At 36.9% G+C, this 26,236-nt stretch overlaps 1 protein-coding gene across 1 annotated transcript; it reads right to left on the reverse strand.

Moving 5' to 3' along the window:
* Nucleotides 1-1,568: 1,568 nt before the first annotated feature.
* Nucleotides 1,569-18,047, reverse strand: CYRIA (CYFIP related Rac1 interactor A). Its single transcript, XM_084261726.1, is given in 12 exon segments — nt 1,569-1,646; nt 2,925-2,995; nt 4,491-4,617; nt 5,157-5,236; nt 5,331-5,447; nt 5,722-5,799; nt 5,884-6,020; nt 6,946-7,051; nt 7,965-8,086; nt 17,710-17,775; nt 17,778-17,789; nt 17,975-18,047. Coding segments are annotated over 12 exon segments (1,050 nt in total). The 5' UTR covers nt 18,045-18,047; the 3' UTR covers nt 1,569-1,582.
* Nucleotides 18,048-26,236: the final 8,189 nt, after the last annotated feature.

The following is a 26,236-nucleotide window of genomic DNA, read 5'->3' on the forward strand; positions in this document are numbered from 1 at the left end:
AGGTTGAGAAATCTCGTAGTTCTGCTCAGAAATAAGCTCTAAGGCAACTCCTACTCTGGAGAACTTAGGATATTAATACTGTATAAGGACTGAGTTCAAGGACTGAATTTGTCACAGCGCAGACAAGTTTCAGCAGACCAAATGGATCTTCAAAGTCTTAAGGTAATGTTTTCAGAAGTGGTATGCATGAAAATTCCAGTGAGAGCACACAAAGCCTGATATACCTACACAGGAATAAGTAAATACAATCTAAGGCTGTGCACAAGCACGGGAGTTTTCACACATACATGCAAGCAAAGTACACAAAATTGAACACATTTTCAGGAGGTGACCTCTGCAAGAATATGTACAGCAACTGTAGACCACCCAGAAGACACACTTAACAGAGCAGGAGCACTTTGATGCTTTTGGCAAAGTAGTTCTATTCCATTTACTGGAAAAATTACCAGAAAGAAAGAACAAACAACTCAGCAAGGAACTCAACTCCTTGAAGTATCAATCACATCTCAAAAACCGATCAACAGCAGACAGCAAATAAATATTTCTGTGTTGACTCTGAATCTTCTAATGAATAATGTTATCAAGGAACTTGATGGAGTGCCTAAGAACAGCTCAGCTCTTTATAAATGTATTTACCTTTATAAACTTATTTATATCATCCCCAGTTTGATGAGGCCAATTTGACACTAGTGAAGTTTGCTGCTACAGAAGAGTGATCTGCTTTATGCAGGTTTATATTGGCAAAAAATTACTTACCGGGTAGAGCTGTCTTGAGGGATCATGTTCATCATGATATATTTACATGGACAAAACCTTTCTAGTTAAGTCAAGGCATTAGTATTTTCCCCCTTCCTTTCTAATTCTAATAAAACCATCCCGAATTTTCAAAACCTAGCAATGGTAAAACACATTTTCTGTTTATTTATATTGAATCTGAAAAAAGATGTTAATTTCCTCAACTGCTGAAAGGTACAGGTAATACTTAGTTTAAAAAAAGTAAAATTACCTCTTTGCAATATGTTTTTGGGCGTCAGCCAGCACATAATCCTTAAAATTAGATAGATCTCCACTTAATACAGGAAAGACAACATGTTTTATGAGAGTGAGGAACATGCAGGTATTATCCCATTCATACAAGTTTGATGAGATCCTAAACTAACTGACTAAAAAAACTGTGCACATTTTTTTAAAACATATCCAATAAACTTTACTTTCTCTTATATTAACTTTGTCCTTTAAAATTCCTTTTCTGTTGTATCTTTGACATTTCAGTTTGATTTCCACTTTGTCTTCACTACTACTTCTCTGATAGAGAAGGTGTTTAAGGATTAAAATGCACAGATAAACTGTTGTAGCTGAAGTATCTAAGTAAAAAAGTATTTTAAAAGTCAAAAGATAAAGGCTAGCATAAAAACTTAGGTTGCACTATATAAAGTCAGGTTATGAACAGATTTATATATTTTAGCAATGTGAAGAAAAATGGTTATGTAAATACACACAAGTATTAACATCAAACTGTATTAAATTATGTAAACATACACATCTTCTGTGATCAATACAAACATCTACTTGTCTCAGGATACTACTGCAGCATAGCTCGAATTTGTTTTGAAGTAGATTCATCATTCAGGTGTTTTGTAGTGAACCTAGAAATTACAAGTTAAAACAGGATTTTAAACAATGAACAGGGATTAGAAAAGTCTGAAACCTTCAGTGCCTGTTTTTGAAATCAATGCAGTTCAATTACACAAAGGAAGAACTTGCATGTTCCTCTAGTCACTGAATACTGGAATTTAAATTCTTACAGTCTGGTGCTCTTTAGCTTCTAAATAGCACTTAAAATAAATTATTCCCTCTTAATAGATGGAGAATTGTGGGCTAATCCTGGCTAAATACTGGTTGCCATCTGTCTATGACATTGTCTTAATTTTGGGTCAAAATTATCTCTTTTTTTCTAGTTAATAACAAGAGAAGTAAAAATCATAGAAAGACATGAGATAGAGGGTACATACAAAAAGGACATAAGAAACTAGATTGAAATTTGGCATAATCTGTAAGCCTAATTTTAAGCAGCTTTCTTAAATGTCTTGGGAGGACTGAGAAGCTTTGGTAGTTTGCTGTTGTTTTGTGGGTTTTTTTCCCATTTAAACCCAAATATTCTCCACTGCTTAATGTTTGTAGGGATTTGAATTATCACATAAGCTCAAAGCACACCTGAAGCATGACTTAACTCCATATGAATGTTAATTCAAAAGGCACGATAAGCTGGTTATGGCCACAGTTCTCCCTCTCACCAAGCATTCAACAGGTAAAGAATCCAACACAGCTCTGAAAAACTTGCAACTAAGACTCCCTTCTCAGCTTCAGAGAAATAAATTTCAGACCACTGTCTCATTTCCCAAGACAACAAGTGTTCTTAAACACTTAGCTAGAAGACTGGGATTCTTGAAGTTTTGTCATTTAAAAATTACAAAAATTAATAAACAAACAACAAATTCTTGTTAAATTGCAGGGAAAGAGAGAAGGGAAGTATCAAGGGTTTGAGAAATAGAAATTCTATGCTTTGCTTCTGAAATGTCCTAGGTGCTGGGGTACTTTATATACCAAATCTTAGCTTAGATAGATATTTTACCTTCCATGTATTGTTTACCTTTAGATGGCTAAATTTAAGCCAATAAACCAAATCTTAAGTATGTCTGGACATCATGACTTCCAATGCTTATCACAGTGAAATGGAATTGAAATAAACTAATATTACTTGAGAAATCCCCAGGTGATGAAGGCAAACCCAAGATGACAATTTTCTTAATAAATCAAACTTCTAAGTTAAAAAGTCTTAAATATAAGGAGACTGGCAAAAAGGGACGAAAATAAAACAGAGAGGAATTTGTTAAGGCTGAATCAAACAAGCACTCCACACATACCTGAGAGCATTCAGAAGTCCTTCCACAGTGTCAGGTGGTTGTTCCTTTAAAACTTTTATGCATCCCTTCATCTGGGAACAGAAGCATGTCACTATTGAACAATAATATATGAATTGCACTAGCTGAAAATAAGGAAAAAATTCAACAAAGGCAGGCAGGTTTTTTTCAGGGTAGCAGCATGTATTTTTAAGTGACACAGTTAATTTCTCCAAACTATCTTCATGTCATTCAATGCAGATCTACATGCCTCATCAGATCAGGCAAACTCAAAGGAGATAAAAATTCGAACCATTCTCTTATATTTTTGTTTGAATCAGAATCCTTAGAACAGGCAAAGAAGAGAATGTCTCAGCTAGAAGCCTATAATTAACTGCTTGAAATAAAGTCTCCAGTCTTTGAGAGTAAGGAAAGGGTGATTTGTTCCACTGTTCCTGAAATTCTCCTGAAATGGATCCCAAGAAGTGACTAGCACAGAGAAAATAATTGTTTTTTACACTAAACCAAACTCACCATATGATGGTGATGGGACCATGTACTAATTTTTAAAAAATGAGTTACACATTTCTCGTCTCCCATTTACATCTAACTATCCTGTAAGATTACAGGTCTTTATGATAAATGTGAGAAAAAAAAGTACAAGTACTGTATATATGGTCCTATCAAAATTTTATTTGTGTAGTCTCTGTAGACAAGAGACTGAATTAGAAGTCAGAATTCTGCATTCGATTCCTGGGCTCTATCTGCTGCATGACCTTAAGCAAATCACCTCTCTGTGACATGTTTTTCCTTCTGTAAGGAGGAAGAAGCCATGGTAAAATACTGATATCTGCAGATGAAAAATGCTAAGGAAGACAGTGTCACGGAGCACAGTAATATATACATATATATTTTTATCCTCTGAAGTAGGCTCTCTTGTACATGGAAGAACTTAGCAGCTTTTCTCCTTGAATTCAGTTTATTTCTGCTGAAAGATGTGGTACATGGGATTTAGGACTGTAAAAATGGTGTAGTCCAAACAACAGTACATTTGCAATGACTCAGATGAAAACATAATGCTGATTTTCCTGTGACTGGTCATGCCAAAGCGAAAACTGAAGGCTCATTATCAAGATTACAACAGTAACATTGCAGTTCTTTTGCTTTAGATCTCAGACAAAGCAGAGACAGTGTTGAGTATCAGCTTATTTACAACAGAGCTACTGCCAAAGCTGAGCATTTCGGCATAAATAAATTATATGACTGGTAACAAATTATGACAATAGCCCTTATTCCAAGTTAGGTGTAATACAGAATTATCTTAGTGTAACCATAAAGTTGGCAGGGAAGCAGAGCTAAAAATGCAAATGTGTATCTGTGTCTGGAAATAAATATAAAGGAAAAAAAGACTGATCCTTATTTTAATTTCAAAGAAGCTGGTATATTAAAGTATTCAGGTGGAGATAAAGTCTCAATTTTGGCATTCAAAAGTAAGTAATATTATTTATATAAAATCATTAGCTTGGGCTGAAAAAAGCTGCAGACTAGTATTCTCAGACCTACAAAGTACTAAAGAAAAGTCACTCTTACATCAATCTTTGATGTCTTCGAGAAAGCTCCCACAGGATGTACGTGATCATACAGAATAATAACTCCCACCATTACTCGCATGCAGAACATAAGAGTCTCTTCACTGGTGAATCTACTCCTGTATTCTCTGGAAAACAACAAAAACACCACAAAAGTCTTGATTTTTTTTACTGGACAATTCTGCAAGCTAGGCTATGACCACATGAAATTTGAACATTGTATTTTGAAGGTTGAAGATTAATTTTATGAAGATTTTAGAGATTTTTGCCTAAGTCCTTGTCAAAATAGAATGTTAGAAAGCAGATAGAGATATATATACCCTTTCTAACATGTCTTCATAGTTCAGATCTTAACTTCAGCAAACGTCTAAGTAAACAGCTTCACAGCTGACTTCCATAGTTCATGAAATATGATGGTGATTGATTGTTTTTTTGTTTAATTTTAGAAACTGGAATCTCAGAATATTGGGACCTCAAATGAAAGCTACTCTTTTGCTTAAATTCCTACTTCGAAACAGTTAATATTTAGCTGGGAACTAAATTCAGCAGCTATTAAGTTCAGGGCTTCACCTAGGTGAGTCATAGTTATTTTTATTCTAGGTGGCTACTTAAACTACAATACAAATTCTCTCATACAAGAAAAAACAAAGTTTAAGGTAAAACTTACGGTGTTTCCAACATGACTTTACATACACTAGCCATGGTACTTAGACAGTCCGTTGTATTTTCAATTGGTAATGTTTTGTTCTGGAAGGGTTAAGAACAGTCAATGTTCAGTAAGCCATCTCCTAAACTAAAAATCAAGAATGTCTGTTAAGACTTCTCCTCCCCCATTACGTACTTCTGATACAAAATGTGTAGTTGCATTACTGAGTGTTTTCAGCATTGGCGTGGCTTCTGCGTAAAACAGGGACATCCTATTGGCCATTTCATTGTTCACTTCATTCTCAATGTCTAACTGGTGAAAACATGAGAAAAAATAGTCAATAAAACTGTTTTAAAATCTTGCCAGCAGCAAGGTAAAGACACAGTACAAGCCCATGTCAGCAGCAGATTGTTGCATGAATAGTTCCACTCTAATCACTTCCTCTGGACTGCTGATTAAGTCTCGGTGGGAAAGAGAGAACATGACAGCTAACAAATCAAAAGAAAACCCATTACCACAAATGGTATGAACACACACCAATAAGTAACTCAGTGTGAACTCAGCTGATCAGGTTTTATTTACTTACATGCATGTTGTTTATTCTGTTGCGACTTATTGTCCGCCTGTAATAACTGAAGTCATTTTGAATTGCTGGGTTTCTCATCTTAGAGGGAGACAAATAGCAAATAATCAGTTTTGGTTCAAAATACATGGAAAAAATCAGTACATATTAAAAGATTTTATTAACCTTAAGTTCATCAAAACGAAGAGTAAAATGTAAGATTTCTGCAAACTCTTTGGCTAAAGCCTGTTCCCGTTCCAGGTGCTGAGTTGGAGTGTAAGGTGGGCACGTCAAGGACTCCAGCAAGCTCTGCAGGGCTTTCTCTGAATAAAAAAAATCAGAAAACACAAATTCTATTCAGTCTGCATTATGACGAAGTTTGAAGTATCTAAATACACTCTGAAGGGAAGGAACCCTCCAAATATGCAGAGCCCCAGTAGAAATGCTTTTCCTTACTATTCTAAGGTGAGAAACACTGGTCAAAGACACCCTCCTCTCCGTCTTTTCCTCTCCATGTTGTATCACTGAGCTCTTTTCCCTTTGTATTACCCTTTGTCTTGGTTCCCTATCGGAAACTGCAGGGAAAGCAGTTTTTTTGCATTCAGACACTCAACTCTTTCATCTTCCTCAATTAGCCATCAGCTCAGCACAGAGATTATTCTGGCATCTCTGCACTAAAAGCGTACTGTCAGGCACTGATAGCAATGTAATTTAGCTCCCATGGCTATAATTACTAGCACGACTCCAAAAGTGAAAGACTCAGTAAGCAGGACCATGTAGAAGAATTCCCTTGCACTGGAGCTCTCCCATTTCACACATAAATTTTTACATGCTGGTTCTCTTCTCAAGGCCTAATTCAAGGAGTAATTACATCCTTTTGGGGTTTGTTGTGATGAAAGAGTCGGCGTAAAACATGGCCCATTTTCAATTTTCATTCTGTGAGAGTTTATTGATGCCCTTCTGCCCTTGCTGTCCCTGTTTTTAGATTACTATTGGTTTTGGTTCCTTTTAAAACTCTCAAGTATCCAAATTACAAAAATAAATTGCAACATGGATGAACTCACAAACTACAATAATTCTGAAATTAAATGAGGATTAAAAATATGCCTTGATAAATGTAATTGCAGTTAAATGTCTGGCATCAAACAGAAAGAATAATAACCTTTTACAAATCTGTGGATGAAAAAACTTCAAATTTCTTGATATATAAAGCACTGTAGTAAACAGACATACTAAATCAGGGCTCACCTAGTCTTAGTGAAAACTCATAAAAGCGCTTCAACCTTACAACCAGAGGACATACTGAATTCCATGCTTTTTCTTGCAACTGGATATCATTGGGGTTTTGTATTGCCTGAAATGAAAATATTACTGTAAAAAGCTGCGATCCATAAATAACAAAGAAAAGATGCTTTGGAGGTCTTCTAGCTCAGTATTTTAGAAAGCATTCTAAAACACAGAACCATTATGAGAAATTACATTGCACAGGAATAGGAAATTAATGAGCCCCCAAAATACCATTTTCCCTACCCTCCCTCTCCCCTTGTAACACAGTTATTTAAAATTATTAATTCAATTGCACCACTGAGATATAGCAACACATTTCATCACGTTATTTGTTGAAAAAAAATACAGCTGAAACATCAGGGAAGACCTTTTGTATGATTACTTGTAACCGAAATAGCCCTTTTTTTCCCTTTTTTTTTTTTTGTAAGATTTTGATGCTTTTGAAATCTGCAACATATTCAGGTCACCTCAGCAACTGCAAAGGTGATGGAGGGAAAGGCTTGGTCAGCTGAGCCAAATTCTAAGTCACAGTTCTAAACCATACTTTAGGATCCATTTCATAGAAAAAGATGATAGGAAGTTGATGTATGGTTATAATTGTGTGTGGTACATCACTTACATAGAAGAGCAACCACTTTGCACTTTTTTTATAGTATATTTCTGACATCTGGGTATTAATTCTTCCACGTCCTCAGCTTTGACTCCCACAAGGTAAGTGAAAGAAGTGGTAAGTGAAATGGTGGTACTCAAACTGAAAAATAATTGCTAATAGCAAACCTAAGACAAGTTCCAACAGTTATCATTTAATGGTTTGACATTAGGGCTGTATATTCAACATTACAGCTAACTGGCAATGTATTTTCTAAATACAATTTTAAGAAAGATTTTCAGATCGTTTCATAGAATGCCACTGGATACAGAAGTAACACACTGTGTTTCACTTGATTTTCCTGAACTGTCATTAACTTCAAAAAACATACATCTCTAATTTCTTGTCCAGCTCCTTTGTAAGCCTGAAGGTCTGCAAGCATACTTTCTGAGTCCTGTAACACTGCACTGATCTGGTTCCATACCTCCCTTTCTCCATCTGTGGGCTGTGCATCTAAGAAAAAGAGAAGCAAAGTGCACAATGTCAAAAGGCAGCTGCAATACAAATGGCAAGATTACTCACTTAACATTTTATCCAGCTTGATCATGTGTAACTCTGTTCTGTTTTTTTTTTAAATATCCAATTACACTGCACTGCTATTCTGGTAACACCCAAGGTTTTTTGCTTTATAATAGCACGCAAGGACAAGCAATATTTTTTTTTATACACTCTGGCTCATAATGCCTCTTCTTAAAATGCAGCATTTAAAAGTGACACAGTATCATAAAGCAATGTTGTTAGAAAATGGGATAACATAGCAGTCCTTTAGTAAAGATGCCCCTCTCTTTCATGATATCCACGGCTCGATTACAAAAGATTGTTCACTTTTCTTGCAGCATGGGGATAAAATGAGGCTTTTCAGTAGATGCACAGTGGGATATGATGCCACTTTTACTTTCCTCCAGGCTTCCCTAACCAGAGATATTTATTGCTTCTTTCATAAAATACAGACAGAGTACAGTTAAACATTTTTCTTCTGTATGTCAAAGACCACTCCATATACTAAAATAAATCCAGCTCTGACAATGAGCATTTTTCAGGGTAGGGATGACCTCATTGTTCAGAGAAATGACATTTGAAAAAAGATCATTTTTCCCATTCAAATCCCATGTGATGGGATTTTCACAGCACTGGCACACCAGGGAATGCTGTTAGCCTTAGAACATTGACACCTTAGACAAGGTAAAGATCTTCTGCTGCCTTTTGCTTTAAAACATAAAGACAACTGGCACTGACTAAGCACTGGATGACCTATATGAAGAATTGTAGTCAGTATATGTAGAAATATGTGGAATACCTTTTTCAGGGTGAGGGTGACAGAGCACTGGAACAGGCTGCCCAGGGGGTTGTGGAGTCTCCTTCTCTGGAGATATTCAAGACCCGTCTGGACGCCTACCTGTGTGACCTATTCTAAGGGACCTGCTCTGGTGGGGCTGGTGGACTCGATGATCTCTGGAGGTCCCTTCCAACCCCTACAATTCTGTGAATCTGTGAAAATAATCATTGTCCCAGCAGAATTCTAGAGACATAACTTTTAAAAATTATTACTTTATTGAATTTGTCTTAGCTTATAAAGATAGAATTTTAATTTTCACTGAAGAAAAAAGTTACTTTGAAGGCCAGTCTTAGGATTTAAGGACTACTTGTTGGAATTAAAAGCAGTAAGATACATTCACTTCAAAACTCAATGGTTAGGGAGAGCTACAGTACACATCTCTACATTAATAGAAAAGAAACATTAGAAGTCCTTTTTCTGTGTAGTTTTCTCACTCTCCTTAAAAGCTGAGACACAGTTTTCCACCCATATGGGATTCATTTACCCACCTATCATTGGAAACAAATGAACTGGTTCCATCTGGATGCATGAAAAGAGCACACGTTCTCTCCATGATGTTTCTGGTTAGGATAATTTGTTGAAGTATGTCAAGTCACCTATGGAACTCACAGGAATGAAGCACAAATGGCTGAGATTTACATGCCTGTAGTTCTGAAGCAACTAATACTTAAAATCTTGCCTATATTCCTATGTCACCATGAGTCCCCAGTGACTGGGCACATCCAACAATCCTGATTTGACTTTGCTTTTATTCTGGAAGTTTTCCCTAATCTTGCCTAAAAGACAGAACAAGTGAAAATAAAAAAGTAAGTTTGGCTTACTTAGCTGGGTTTTATTTCCAAAATACTTCATGTAACTAAAAAATTCCACTATCCTCCAAAAAAAACAAGGAAAAGTATCACCAAAAACTATCCCCAGTGGGGAAATCCGAGATGGGACAGGGCTGTTGAAGTGACCTATAAGTCCCATTTAGTTTACACTGTTACTGACTGGTTCTTTCCCCAAGCTGCAAGAATCGTGAGGTATCTACTGTAAGGGGTCTGTCACCTTGTGCCAAAGAAACAAACGGAAATGCTTCTAAGTTTAACAAAGAAAGTGGTAATCCTGCAAAACAGTTACATACCATAGAACAGAGTAGGGGGAAGGCAGGAGTCACACGTAAATTAATAGTTATATTTTAATAGTTAATTAAAATACCATTTTTTCAGTGAATATTAAGACACAAAAGAGAATAAGTCATTTATTAGTGCAGTTTGTGAGTGTAAAACCTCCATGCTTCAGAGAATCTGAAGCATGGGTTGGTTAACAAGGTACTTCTATGTTATCTTTTACAATTTATTTACTTTAAAAAATATTAAACCCCTAATAGAAATGAACACACTATAGACTCCTCAGCACTTTGGGACTGAGGAATGGCCTTTACTAACACCCTGTAAGGTTAGTCCTTTTCAAATTCTCCCAATCCAACTTCTTGAAGTTGGGAGAAGGTTGAATATTTGAAACGCACTGAGGTTCCTGTAGTATCCCAGCACCTGGGAAAGTAGGAGGAAGGTAGAGGGGTGGAAGGGCGAAGGAAAGGAAATGGGAAAGGAGAAGAAAAGGGCTGCAAAGGCTACAGCGCAACAGGCTTAGCTTGCATTTGCAGAAGTGGTTTATATTTATGCTGAAGAGTTTAGCTTAAAAATAAAGGTAGGGAGGATGATTCAGGCTTTTTTAAAAAACATGCATCTTATGAAATAAATGTTATGCAAACAGTGTTGTAAGCCCATGGCCATGTTTCAAAAGGGATTTTACATGAAGGTCTTCCCAAAAATGGTCAGCTAAAAATACCTGTAATCAATCACTTTGATAAGATTTCATCTTGCTGTCAAGAGCAATAATACCAACAACAGCAATTTAAAGGAATATAGGCTTCATGGCAGATTTTGGTTTTTAAAATTTGCTTTGTATTCCAACACCACCAGAGCTTCTTTCTCTATTCTGAGTAAAAAAATCTGAGTGTGCAAATCACTGCTTGGCAGTGCTCATGTCTTATCCCTGTACCGCCAGAGAACCAGCACACGCTGAAGCAATTTGAGCCCATTTATAAATAAGAATGCAGCCACTGACTAATCCACACTGAAAGCAAGTCCCCTCAGTAAGAAGTTACCGTAATCACCAGACTTACTGCATTTCTGTCTGAGTTTTTTCCAGTACCCATACATTCAGAGCACACTGTCTTTAATAAGACAAACTATGACCCTTTCACCTCCCTCTGACCAAGGGTTTCCAGTGTGAATCCTAAACCTCACAACTAAATGAATTCTCTACCAAATTAGTTCAAGACAAAGACCAGCCTCGAGTCTTCCATATACAGGTTCTACCTGTAAGTTTTCATTTAGAAAGCAAAAATTTTAGCAATTCCATTAGCTCCTTCAGAAATAAGCCAGGATACAACAGTTCACCCATTCCATGAACAAATGCTCTTTCATCTTTATACATGGTCTATTCCGTGTTTTGGATGGGGCTTCAGATTTGAATAAAAAGGGTAAATCTGAACCAACTACAATCCGTTTGTGGATGTACTGTATATTCCAGATACATGACTTGGTGGGAGGGTGGACATATCTTTTTCTCTTTTTCTTTTGGTCTTTTTTTTTCCTTAGAAAAATACTTGTTGTTTGAAAAGCAAACACCCCCTCCCCCCAAAAAAATTAAGAGCACAACATATTTACCCTATTCTTCACAAAGTGTGCGTTAGAAAAAGCGTAGAAACCACTATGTAGGTAAGACAGAAGTCCTCACAGGACAAGATTAAATAAAAAAAAGAATGGTTATTAAGTCTTTACCAATACAAAATCAAGTATCTCAATAATTAATTTTAATGGAGAGTTAACAATTCAGTACTAAATAAAGCACTTCCACCCCATATGTCCTTTCTGTATCTGAAACGCAAACTAAAAGCACAGAACTTTATTCCACCCTTAGACAAACCAACTGCAGGTTCGGAGGATTCCCACTGAACCTGGTCAGTGATTTGCATTTCGTTAAATGTGTAATGATATTTGTCACAAACATCAGCACCACCCGGCCTCAACAGCCTAGCAAAAGAATCGTGAGTAAAACAAGATGTCTCATGGGCTCTGCTTTCAGCTTTTCTTGTTCTGTTCAGTGCTGAATGTGGTCAATAATTCCACCAGCCACTGACAGCAAGTTGGACAGCTGTGTCCGAGTATATGTGTGTGTGGATAAGTATATATATATTTATATGTATATTTTACTGTATCACGCTGAAGGCCTACTTCAGGTTTGACACCATGGCAATGACTTTTCCCATTCCAGTCTGTGGCAAAACCAAATGAAAAGTCACTTTCCATCTTTAGGAAAGACAAAAGGCATTAAGTTCGTGCATTTTAGATGGGAATCAGAACCTGGTATGTTCCACACATTAAAAAGAATAGGATTGGGTAGAAACAGTACCCTAGATGGTCTGCACTGGATTTTTAGATTTTATCCTTTCTCAAGTAGCCAAAGCAGTGTGTGCATATGATGGGCCCAGCGCTGTGCCAGGGATGTTGGCTTCACAGCACACATGGAGCAGCCTCTCTCCAGCTGAGCCACTGCCTCTTGCTCAACGCACTCTCTGCAGTGCTGAAGGTAAAAGTTTAACCTCCTGCAGGCTGGGTACAGATTTCACCTCCAGCCCTGCTGCCCGTGGAGCGAGGGTATTCATTAGCATCCTATTACACAAAATGTGGGCAGTTGTTCTGCTGCCAGACACGTTCCGATAATAGACATTTTTAATCACACATGAACAATGATGACTGAAACTTTTGTTAATCTTTCTGGGGATATCCTAGTAAGTGCTCCTGATTCTTGGGGGGGATGGGGGAAATTAACTTGGGATCAGGTAACAAGCCCACCTAGCTACCACTGAGAAAGAAGAACCTGCTCAGGTTAAGGACAGGGTGTTTGGTCTTAAAAAAGGTATTTGCATCTGAGGATGGGACTGAAGGTGTCACTTAAGGACTCCTCCCAATAATCTATAAGCTTTAGTCTTTTTGCTTCAAGCCAAACTGTTGTTACCTCAGTCTTTATTCCATGAATTCATGTGGAATCACTTGTTTACTTCGCCTGAAAAAGGCCTGCTAAGGGCAGCTGTAATTTGACAACAGATTTTCTGCCAGAAGAGCACTCATAAGTTGCCATGGAAAGATCCTCAAATACCCAGAATTCATTTACCTGTGGCTAATTTAAACAAGTTCAACATCTAAAGAACAAAACAGTTCTTGAACTGACAAAATTCATCTTGAGAATTCACCCTATGGGCTCGTGAAATCCTGAAATCCACGAACTCTCAGGACTTGCCATGCACTCACCCTTCCTAACTTCACTTTTGTGTTGACAGCTACAAAGGAATTAAGGTAAAGGGAGTGGTACAATCAAATCCCATACACAGCATCTTGATTAAGAATACCCCCACCAAGATACAAGTGTAAAACAGCAATAGGGGTGGGCCACTTTGTTGGAATGAAAGATTTTTTCTTTATCTAAACTTTTTATTAGATCTTGAAAAAGAAAGAGAGTAATTTGGCTGAATGTATGTGATTTGAATTTCACCTCAAAGAAAAGGCTGTTTCACCTGCACAGAACACTGTCCACCATATTGCTTGTGAGGTTATCACAGTTCCCATCTGCCCCAATTGCTGGACTGAACAGATCTTCAAAGCATTTCTCCTTACACAGATCTGGGGCTAACTGCCTATGTCTAAAATATTCACTGGAGAGCACACTAAACTCCTTCAGCTATACAACATTAACTGAAATTAGTGCTGAATTCAAGCTTTTTCAAGTATGGCCATGGAGTTATGAAACCTTCTGCTCATTTTGGGATCAAGAGTAATGCCAATACAAGGTGTCCTAAGAATTGCAACTCCTGGTATAGACAGCTGCAGGAAAGGGGGACAAAGAAATTATTCTAAACAATCTTCTTTTTTCAGCCCAAATTTTTACAGGGAAAAATTAAAAAAGTGAAAGAAAAAACATGGGAGGTTAAATTTTGAATGATACTTTTTCTTTCCTTATTCTTTTCCATTTTCAAATACAGCAGAAGGCAGAATCTGGAAAAAAGCCCCCAACACAAACAAAAAAAACCCCAACCCCATCCAAGAACACAAACCCAAAACTCTAAAACTTTGAATTAGGTGAAAAAACGTAAATATTCTACATGTTTCTGCTTCTATCTGCCCATTTTTCAAAACCTCAAGAACTGCACAGAAGAAATGTACTGGAGAGACTAACACTAAATACGAAAAGAACAGCTTGCTGAAAAATACGCTGAAGAAAAGTGAGAATGCAACTGATGAAAAGCAACTCAATAACTAATGATATTAAAAAAACCCCAAACAAACCAAACAAACCACAAACCCCACCAAACCCTCATGCTATTTTTCAAGAGATGCAATACAAGATGTCCTCCTCAAAATTTTCATCAAAACACAGAATTCTGCCCTGGAGAACAGTAATCCACAAGAAAATAATTTCTGTTGCACAGAACAACTCAACCCTACAAAACATTGCCTATAAAATGTGTATTAAGGATAATAAAGGGAAAATGATAAACCAAATATCTACTATGTTGACTTTAGAGTGTAGCTTCAAGACTGACCTAAAATATCTAAATCTCTACAACTGCTTGGCACAGCCTCCTGCATTTCTGTTCCCATTCATGGTCACTGCTGGGACTTTTCAAATCAAGCTGTCATTCATATCACCCTGACCTAACTGGAAGGGTGTTTTGTGGGTTGGGAGGGGGGATGTAGAGGTTTGGTGGCTTTTTTTCAGCCAGTTCTTACTTTGTTTTGGACTTGTGATCCCACAGGGAACCTATACTGTAGCTGTCTGGTCTTGAAGGTCTGTACCCCATGGAAGGTACTCACTTTGGAGAAGTTGGTGGAGGACTGTCTCCTGTGGTAGGGACCCCACACTGGAGCAAGGGCAGAGTGTGAGGAGTCCTCTCCCAAGGAGTAAGTGTGGAAGAGACAACATGAAATGAACTTACCACAGCCCCTATTCCCTGTCCCCCTGTGCGGCTGCAGTGGAGGAGGAGAGAAACTAGGAGCTCAGTTCAGACAGGTGTTTTAGCATTTCAGATTCTTTCTTATTATCCTGCTCTGATTTGATTGGTAATAAATTACTTTTCCTGTTTTACCCATGATGGCAACTGATGAGTGATCTCTCCGGCCAGGGTCAAGCCACCACAGTGTCGTTCATAACTGGTACAATTATGTGTTTGTCAATTCTGGCATAAGTAAGCAAGACTAGAGAATCACAGAATCATAGAATGGTTTGGGTCAGAAGGGACCTTAAAAATCATCCAGTTCCAACCTTAAAGCAAAGTGCATGTGCTAACATCACCCATGGGATGACCTCTCTGGAGCAGCACAGTTTAGATAAACTGTTATATGAATCTAATACCTTAATGTTCTCTTCCCACTTTCTTTATATAAACACTTGTGCTATTTTGACAAACATCAGCCCATAAAGGCTCTGATTTTTGAGGCATGGGACAGATTGCATCTATTCTATGTTTTAGGAAAAAAACCTGTTTCTCCTTTCTTTAAGCAGTATTTGTGTAGCACATTGTACGTGTAGCAGAAGGTAATGTCACACACTCTCCATTCAGGTACAGTACATACCAAATGAAGAGCAGCCAAAAAATTACCAGGGCAGGACTATCCAAAGTATCTGTAAACATTTCAGAAGTATTGCTGACAGATCTGAGATTTCAGCTTACAGCTAAAGTGCACAAAAACCTGAAAGCAATATCCTGAGGCAAACAATGAAATACAGTAAACACATCAACTCAACATACCCCTCATTCTTCAAACAGCCAGCTGCAGAGACCATGTTCATCCATGAATTCTAACTGAAAACTAAGCCCACAGAAAGTCCCAAGTCAGTGAGCACACAAACAGGCTCTTATCTATATCCACTAGGAGTGCCCTTTTGCACCTGGCTAACTAAAGGAGACCAAAGCACACAACTACAAGGATCTTCAGTCACCTACCTCCCTTTGACACAATACAGATTTTGTGCCAAAGATCTTCCAACTTTTAACTGACAAACTCACTGAAATTGGGAGATGATAATTTAGTCCCTCTCTAGGTAGATGTGCCTGACTAGTGTGCCCATGTGCTTGCGCTAACCACCCGTCATGGGAGAGCGAGCTCCAGCCCCCTTCAGTTCTTGGCAATGTCTTTTTGGAAAAAAACCCATCAAAACCCCATCCCTGCTGCCAAGGTAATATAACAGATATTTTCCCCTCGGCTCCACCAAGGCTTCCTGCTGCCAGACCATCTGTTTCCTGCCAAGCCTGCACCCTGGGTCAGGAGTGCTTTCTTACTGCCCGGGACATGATGGGGCTGATTAAAGCTGCAAGCTCATAGTAGCTGAAACCCTTCGTAATAGCCTGGGAAAGCCACAGAGCTCTACTGAGTGCTCTGAGAGCTTGACAGACAAAAAATCCTGTGGCCTTTTGGATAAAGGTTTAACATCCCAGGTTTACAATAAAATTCTCAAATGATACAAGAAGAAAAAGGGACACGTGGCTCACAGCATCTTCCAAGCCCAAACTAACCAATTAGTATTTTTTCATAATTTAAAACTGATTCTTCATAATGAGGTAAAATCAAATCTCGATGAGAAGATTAAGACATGTGCAAAGTTACGTGTCATATGTTCTAGTTCTCATCTAAGAAAGGATGTTTGAACAATTTTATGAGATTCAACAACGAGCTTAAATGACTTTTGAAACAGTGCTTGTGAGTGCATTCACAAATACAGTCTCGTACCACGTCAGTTACTTTTTGCAGAAGTCAGTCAGGAATAAACTACTCAAAAAAGCTATTTCAAGGTGGGAAAATGTATGTCTAACCACCTGAAATTCTCTATTAATGCTTCATAACAAAGTTATTTTGAAAACACTGGCTTCTCTCAAAGCTTTTGGGTTTGTTTTTTAGAATAAAGGTGTTAAGAGAGAAAATATCACACGCTGTTAGCATTTCAAATAAAAAGTATTTCATGTATGTTAGTGATGTAAGAGTAATCCCATATTTAAGGATCTGATGATCAGTGTTGGAGACAATGTCTGGAAGTACATGCAAGGAAACTAACTGGCAAAAGTGAAATACCTTCCAATCAGGTCTAGATGTGACAAGGAAATTAGAATGTGAGACACACTTTTGCAAACTCAAAACCATGCAATTAAGAGAGATGCAATCAAGCACATACACTTTGAACACTTCACTACTTTTTAGAAACTGTAATAATCCCAGTTAAATCGTGACTGAACGAGGGAAAACAGTGCCACCTCCACTGCTTGGGATTTTTTCAGCTTTTTATTCTCAGTACATATTTCCATTCAAGGAAGCAAACATGAAGAATTCTTTTTTCAACCCTGATTTGTTAAGAAAGCTGAGGTCAAGTTCATTCACATGTAAATTTAACAAAGGCTCATAAATGTTTTGAAGCTAATTCAAGGTAAGGTTTTTACCTGTGTATCTTTCTGCCCCCTTCTCTGCTCAGGAGGAACGTAAGTAATTTTCTATGGTTTTATAAATATCAAAGAGCAATATTCAACCCAAGTGTAATTTGATTTGTTTGCAAATCCCTTTTGAATTGCTTTATGATGCGTAAGCACATGCAGTTTATTAGGAGATAATAAGCAAAGAAGGCAAGCCAGGCAAGAAGCTTTGCTCACTTTCAAAGTCAAGGAAAAAATTTGGCCCCTGATCAAGCTCTGTGCAAGTGAGAACTTTTAAAAGATTTCCCATTTGGTTCCTGAAAAATAGAAAAGGAAGAGAAAACGAGTCCTGAGTGAACAAATGGTTTGAGAGACAAGGACTTGGACAGATTGGTTGTGCTGGAAAATACACACTGCAAGCAATCATTTAAAAGTTTCTCCTCAGTTGGCTGTTAAGTCAGGGAAAAGATTCTCTCATTGTCTTGTAACTGTTTGAACTTACTTTCAAAATCCAGGAAAAAATGTGGATAGTTTTCAATTTCCCTGGTAAGGACCTTAAGAAGATTACCCATCCCAGCAAACCTAGTGAATGCAACAAAATCATAAACAGTTATTTAAATAAATGTAAAACACTACAAGGGCTTGACACAGTCTGCATCATATATTAAACATTTTGGCAAGTTCTGGACCATAAGCAACATTTTGATGGTCAGTTCTGCGATATTTATGCATGGGGACCAAGTGACCAAAACCGTGGATACTTAGAGAAATAATTCTATTCAATGAATTGGAATTTAAGCATTGGTATAACATCACAAGGTACAGACAGATATTTGTAAGTTTATTTACTCAGCAAGAGAAGCAAACTCAAAACTATGTATGTATTTGCAAATCCTCTCAATATCTGGACTCAAGCTTACTAAGTACCATTCCAGAGAGGTTTGAGCTCTTTAGCATAAAGTCATGTTATTTCATGAAAATAGCTAAATTTAAGGGAAGAAAAATATAATTGTTTCTAATCAGTAAGGTTTTATAAAATATTACTATAAAAATCTACAAGGAAGAAAAGCTAAAAGGCTCACTCTTTTTTAACTTTTAAAAATGTATGCATGCATTTTGGAAAAAAAAAAAAGAAAAAAGAAGAAAAAAAAAAAGAAGAGGTTCAAACTCTTTTTATCTGTTATTTCTATCTTTTACCATCTTAGAAGCCTTTGTATTTCAAGTCATGAAAAAATCCCAAAAGGAAGAGTGCCCAATTCTCAAAAAAGCAAGTCTCTATGGAAGAGAAGGAAGGAGATTTGAAGGGAATGAAGATCTGAAGATAAGTTTTTACCAGTTCTTAGGAAGATACATTATTTTAAACATAGGTAAAAGTATAGCTTTCTTAGGCAAACTTTTTCTCAGAAGAGAGAAAAATTAAACCATGGAAAGCACATATAAGGATAAAGAGGTCTGCCTGGAGGATGGAGAAAAATGTAATTTTAGATTTAAAACTCAGCTTGAAAACAGATTTTTGCCTCAAAAGTATTCTCAGCACTCCCAACCATGGCTCTTGGGGCTCACATCTGATGCTCATCTACTTTTCAGTTTAACTCTTTTCCCACTTAAGAAATGAGACCACAAAAATTATTCTAAGCATGTGTGCAGCTGATACTCCGTATGAGGAGGCAAAGGGTTTTTTTTCCAAATTCTCCCCTAAGCATTACACAAGTACAATCAACTCTCATTATCTACATGCGTATAAGTGATACATTTCTACAGCAGGAAAACCTTGGAAGGTAAAGTAAGGCTTGGAGACTTCAAAACAGCCATAGTAATTCCATAGAATGATATAAATTTAATCAATAATCCATTCAGAGCATGTGGCTTCATGGAAACCAGGCTTTGTTAGACAAACAACTTTGTTTGGCAAGAAATACTTCTTGAAAATTTTATCTCCAGAACAAATCCAGTAAGCAGACTGTCAAGCCCTTTACAATTAGTAACATCTTGCATATACACCATTGAAACATGAAGAAACAGTCTTCATTATTCATAAAGTTACAACCATTTAAATGCAGGGAAAAAAACCCCAAACAGTTTTACTTTCAGAACAAGATCTACACCGTATGAACTGAGTCTGACTTCCTGATCAGCCTACAAAGGGGAAAAACATTAAAACAGAGCAAAATACATTTTATACAGCATTAAATCTTGTATCTTCAATAATTTAACGTTTTAATCACACTGGTATAATACATTTTATAAGCATCAGGTAAGAGGGAGAAGATAATGTACATACACTTCTTTTCTTTCTCATAACCTTGAAAGAAACAATTTATATTATTATGAAGTACTATCACAATCTAAATTACTGACACAACTTGGATTCTTCGCTTTCAACTTGTTTTAAGCCGTATCTTACCTCATTACCTTCAATCTTCAAAGAATATCCAACCATTTCTTCTACTGCCAAAGTCAGCACTGCATCCAGAGACTGTCTTAGTTGACAGCATGTTTCGAACAGAGAGGAAACCTTTTTTTGCCAAAAACCTGAGGATACGCTCCCTCATTGGCATGGAGGAACTTGAGGTTATGTGCTGAAGCTCTGGTTTCTGATCCATCTTATGGTGGTACATGCACATTACAGGAGATTTCTGAGTGTTTTCTTGAACTTCCACTATATTACTTAGTTTGTTTTTCACTTTTATTTCCCTCTCCTTCAATTGCTGTGTAAAAACTAATTCAGCTGTTTAGGACATAAGTATGAAACGAGAGCCCTGCTACAACCTTTATACCGATTTTCATGGCGAGCCTGTATTTTCCAGTGATCTCAAAGGCACTGGTTTGACACCATTTCCAATATACAGCGATCCAAAGACACAGTGATGTTCAACATCAACATCTAGAAGATATGGTTGTGGCAGCTGCTAAACATGCTTTACTTCTTTATGATATAAAATAATTCCTCTGTGGTTTCCTAAAAAAAACCCCAACAAACCCAACTAAAACTAAAAGCAATATCTAGTTTCAAGAAACTTTTACTTTAAGCTATAACTCCACATTCAACACTAAGTTTTTAACTCTGCATTATAGGGCCAACCTTCACCTTACTGGAAGTGCCAGTAAATAGATTTCGGTGCCCCAAACTGTTTTGTGGGTTTTAGTTTAATTATTTATTTATAGCTTGCTATAAAGAAAGTTCAGTACTAAGATCTCCCAAACTGTCTTTCCCTGGAAACTTTAATGAATTATTCCAAACCTCAGGAACTGCAAATCACTTCCAGGATAATTTTTAATGGTATTTCAAAGTAGCCAATACCATAAATTCGAGCAGGTCAGTATATATACTGCAGTTGCAACAGATACGCAAATAAGCAGCAGGAGCAGATCAGAAAAGTTTACCTTAAAGAACATAAAATTCCATTTCATTAAACTGGAAAGCATTTTATTTTAGCACTTACTGTTAAATGAGTTTAAATGTTAAAATGAGAACTCAACACATTTATAAAAATATTGCTGTTGCAGCACTCCTAAACGATAGCAGCTCCTCTTTAGTGTACAGATCCATTAAAACTCCAGCTTTTTACAGTATGCTTTGAAAATTATGAAATTGACATGGAAACGATATTTGTATTTTCATGTTTTCTACTGTTTTCCAAACCATTAAAGTTTACTCTACAATATTACACAAACACGCAGATAATACTTTCTAAACTATCAACATTCTATGGTTAACAGTTTAAAGCTAATTAGTTTAATTTTGATGGTCAACATTTAATCTGTGTCACACAGACACAAATAAACTGTAAAAATAGCAATGAACATGAAGGTCCATTTTATATACCATTATCCGGTTGCATATTTAAAAATGTTTTGAATTAAACAGAACAGATCAATTTTTCTAACATGTCACTTTGTTCCTAAAATGTCATTACTTTAATTTTTACATTCTAGAGGCATTATCTAGGATGGGAAAATAAAGTCCTTCTCCACTACAAAGGTTTATTTTTGACTTACAATAAATAAAAAGGCAACTCTTCAAATCTGACACAGATTTTATATGCATATACCAAAAATATACTGAAATACATATTTATTATATACTGGAATACAGTTTTAAAATTTTTTAATGTCCATTACCTGGGTATTATCAACTAAATATTGCATGCCTAAAGCTAAATATCATTTTATTTAACATTATAATTTTTGTTTCTATGCTCTTTTGAACAATAACATAACTCTGAAGTGTGGAGTCCTGCATTATTGTGAAGTGACAGCTATATTGCTATGTAACTTGCTAGCAAGTACTACATTATTTCTTCTCGCTTCACAGAATTAATTTACCAACTGGTAAACCATCAGCATCACTGAAGCTCCACTGAAGGTCTAACAAACAAAGCATTTGAACATCGTGTTAGTGAAAAAGAGATAGTCGCCAGCACAATCCTTTTGCTGCTCACCAGTCCTTCCCAGCCAGATACCATTTCCTAAATCTGACCACTTACACAAACAGTCTAAAAAGCTTTTGTCCAAATGAGCTGGATCAGCAAATACCTACTGCTCAAACTCATGCAGATCATCCCAGTGAAGTGGGGCTGAGACCACATCCATAAGCAGCTCCACTGGGAGGTTCAGAAGAAAGGCTCCCAAGTTCAGGACTGGCAAGGAAAGGTAACTTCTAATGGCACATGGACATGGCCAGAGACAGGCATCCAGTCTGAGGGAACCACGCATGTTAGTACAGGGCATCTCAGTGTCATTTAAGCACCAGATGAATAATTAACTGTAGCTTCAAAAACCCATTGGTCTCTCAGACTGAACGCAAAATTACAAATTGTTGCAATATCCTCCTATAGAGTTTGTGGACGTGCTTGAAAGGAAATGGCAGAAGTGCGAGATTCAGACTGGTTTCATTTCTATCAAGGAATAAAATCAAAGTGAACAAAGAAATCCTGATTAGAAAACGCAGAAGTTTCTTAATGATGATAATCTACTTTGTTTTCTGAAGAAAACCCATATCACTCACTGTTTTTCATGTGGTTGAGGAAGATATTTTAAATTGCATTTGCCAAGACTATTACCAACATTTTTCCCTTTCTTTTCTTTTTTCTTTCTGTGAAATAAATATAGTAAATCCACCCAATCTCAAAGTATTTGTGTAAGACTAGCTCCAAGAAAACTGGAGTGCTGCAGTGTTCAGAGTCACTCACAGAGTGAAGGTAGAGACTGGGGTTCACAAGGGTGCCCCCACACACATACCCTCCTTCTCCCTCTCACCATCAGCCCACAGATGTATTGCTGAAAGGCTCAGGCAACAGAACGCACATCTTGGGTAAGAAACAGGGAACATTACTGCTGTGAAATCATAGCGATGGAGTCTGGAACAGTCAATAAAAGATTTTGACTCATGTTCTCAGCAAAATCCTTGGAGTCAGGGGTAGGGTTATCTAGACCCCAATACTGGAACAGGAACAGCCTGACATTCTGCACAGGTGTTTGCCTAAACTATTCTTAAAGATCTTCAAAAAGCTCTTTAAGCTCAGCAATGATACTTCAATGTTCTGTCATACCTGAGCAGCCTCACTGCCTTTCTCTGCAATCTCATGGAGGGGTCCAAATTCTCAATCAACTCCAGGTACACTGCACCAAATACAACTGAGTATGGTGCCAAATATAATCAAGGAATTGTGACTTACAAAAAAACCCTGTGACTTGCTTTACACATCCCTCAAATATTATTTGCATAGTTTACCCATTGCTTTCCTTCCTGCATGTTGGCAATTCATTAATCCTGGATCTATACAGTATCTTATATTTAACCCCATCAAACTCCACAGTAGTTTTGATGGGGTTTTTTTAAATAATCTCTCCAATTTTCTTACATTTAGAGTATTTTCACGGATACAGTAGTATCTGATGTTCTAAACTGTAGATGCACTGATTAAAATACAACAACTGGTACTTAATAGTCTTAGTTGAGCAAACAGGTGTTAGTTCTGAACAGTGATATCTCCTTTATGGACTTTATTTTAGAAATAAGTGTAAGACTGCATTGCTATATTAAGAAAAAAAAAAGTTAACAGTCATACATTTGTGTTTGAGATGCTAGCTGCAAAAAAACCCCAACAACCCAAAGATACCCATAGTGAAGTACCTACAGTACTCTCTAGCAAAACAGATAACAGAAAAAAACATACCCAAGTCCTTGTCAGAGGGCAAGCTATATTCATTTTCCACGAAAAAATCAAATTATCCCCAAAGGTGGCCTCTAAATACTGCATTTAAGATTTTTTGTAATGTAAGTAACATACATAAGGAGATGCACCAAGAAGCAGCCTACACAGAAGAAAAAACAGTGCCATACATTCCTTATGCAGGTGAAGTGTAAACAGAGGCCCAGAAGCCCCAACAAAACTCAACACCAAAACACAGATATAAAGAAATTAAAAGTGGAGAAGAAAGTTGCCTACAGTGAAGTTTATCCCAGATAAAAGATTCGTGCCTGCTTTGATCAATTATTTTATTCCAATTCCTAGATAAGCAGTGCCTCAAGCTAAGAGTAACTTATATTCAGACTGCAGGACACAATTAAAGCCTACAAAAAAGGTGAGGCAAATGAAAGGGAACTAATAAATGGTTTGCAATGACAATTTTTTTTCCCACTAATCATAAAATGTTAAAATAGCTAGCCAACAATAATAGTACCTATAGCCCCAAGGATTGAAGAGTTTGGCTCACAATTTCACTACAATCAAAAGGTTAAAAAAAAACCCAACCCCACACTACCTTAAACGAACTTCTGATTTATTCACGGAGGGGAGTTTTCTATATGCCAGCCCTCACACCTGAGCATACTTTGAACAGAACTCCTATACATTTATAAATTTTCAAAGTGCATAATGTCAGAAGAGCCATGATAAGCCACGATAAAAGGATGAAAACCAGGCAATCAAAATAATCTGGATTCGGATCCATAAACAAAAATGGAGAATGGAAGCCAATTAAGTAATTAAAATCCTATTTGAAATTAAAAAACCCACTGCTTCACTTTGATCCTTCCACCTGAGTGTACAGTAACTACAGTAACCTCGTTTGAATATGGCACTGTGTGCACAGATGCTTACACACAAAACAGGGATATGATTTTCGCGTACGCAGTAAATGGAGCCTATTTCAGTTGATGCTGTTAGGTAAGCAAAGCAGGATACTGATGTGTGCCAAACTGATACACAGCAGAGAGAGACCGTTGACAGAAACAGAACAGGTTTTGGCTAGTTTAAGAGTTTCTTCCTTCAAAACGAAACCATTTCTTTCCAGATAAGAGTTTGACTTCTTCCAAACTTTTTAAAGAGAAGAACAGCCCATCACCATTTCTTTTAAAGTTTCCTTGTCTTCTCTCACCAAAATCATAATGAAAAAGGAAATGTCTCATCTAAGAAAACACTCATTTTGGAAATGTAAGGATTTGAGCATTTGAGAAGGGATCTGGTTTCAATGTTTGTGAAGGTAACTAGTGAAAAGTATATTCTAGATCATACATATGCTTAGGTACAGTGTCAGAAAAAGGACTCAGGTGAAGAAATCAGAAATAGAAAGAAATTCTACTTCTTTGTGCAGCTGTGGTGAAGATTTTCCTCAGAGTGAATTTATTTTTATTTCCTGTGCTGGCTGATAACGGCAATGTCTTTGTGTGTTAAATTTGTTCTTTATCTATTTTACTTCTCCATTTAATACATAAATGCCAAAACAGTACATCTAATGCCAATCAAGGCAGACATAAATCCTACAGAGCCTGGATTTCTCATTGCTAGGTATCTGCTCTGAGAGTGTTGGTATGGAGGACGTAACACATCTTTCCAGATAAATTTGTATTTTTGGTTTGGATAGTAATAATATTTAAGATATGGATCTGAAGCACTCTTTACAAATATTCTTTTCTGGAAATGGGGACAGAAGTCAAACAATGTCTTAAAATACTAAGCAGACCATTCTGATCAAAGAACCATATTGGCATTACTGGAATTAAGGTAACTGTGGCTCACTCTATGTATCAACAGCTCAAGATTTGAAGAACTAAAGATGAAGTGCAGATCTTTGTAGGGATTAGTTGCTATTAGTTTAAAATCCTTCAATTTGTGTAATAGCAATCTTAATACCTCATTAATAAGAATACTTGCTGACCAATTTGCATTACAGTGCTGTTCATAGAAATAGCAAGGACTCAGCTAGGAAAAAAATGTAATTCAAAAACCCCACTGTAAAAAGACTATAGAAGAATAAACATATTAATAAAAAGTAATAAATATTACAGAAAAAAAAGGTAAAAGAAAAGCTTCCTGTGTGTCTCTGGGTGAGGGTAAAGGTAAAAAGAATAGGCATCTTCCTGAGACAGCAATCTGAGAGATCACCTAATTCCAAGACAGTCATAAAGAAGGTTTTGCAGAAGCACTGAGGCATCTGTGAAACAGAATTAGGCTCGAAACTTCAAGAGGGTTAATTAACCAGGTATCTGTATAAGCTCCTGGAGTGACAAATGTTCTTTCTAAAACATAGAGGAACGTGTCAACAGAATTGCTATTTTAGACATGTTTGATACTTATGGGGTGAATTATCTGAGTATGAGGATGGAAATACAGGTGAAATTAATTAGGAAGAGCAGAGGTTACTCAACAGGTAGAAAACAGCAAACTAAGGATCATGACTAAGGATCATTGCTGGAACAGGTTCTATTCTATGACATCAAAAAGCAGTTTCAGTAATCTCTCATATCTGGCAAAATAGG

This window comes from Gallinula chloropus (assembly GCF_964237585.1).
Source record: "Gallinula chloropus genome assembly, chromosome: 3".
In the NCBI taxonomy this organism is placed as follows: Eukaryota; Metazoa; Chordata; class Aves; order Gruiformes; family Rallidae; genus Gallinula; species Gallinula chloropus.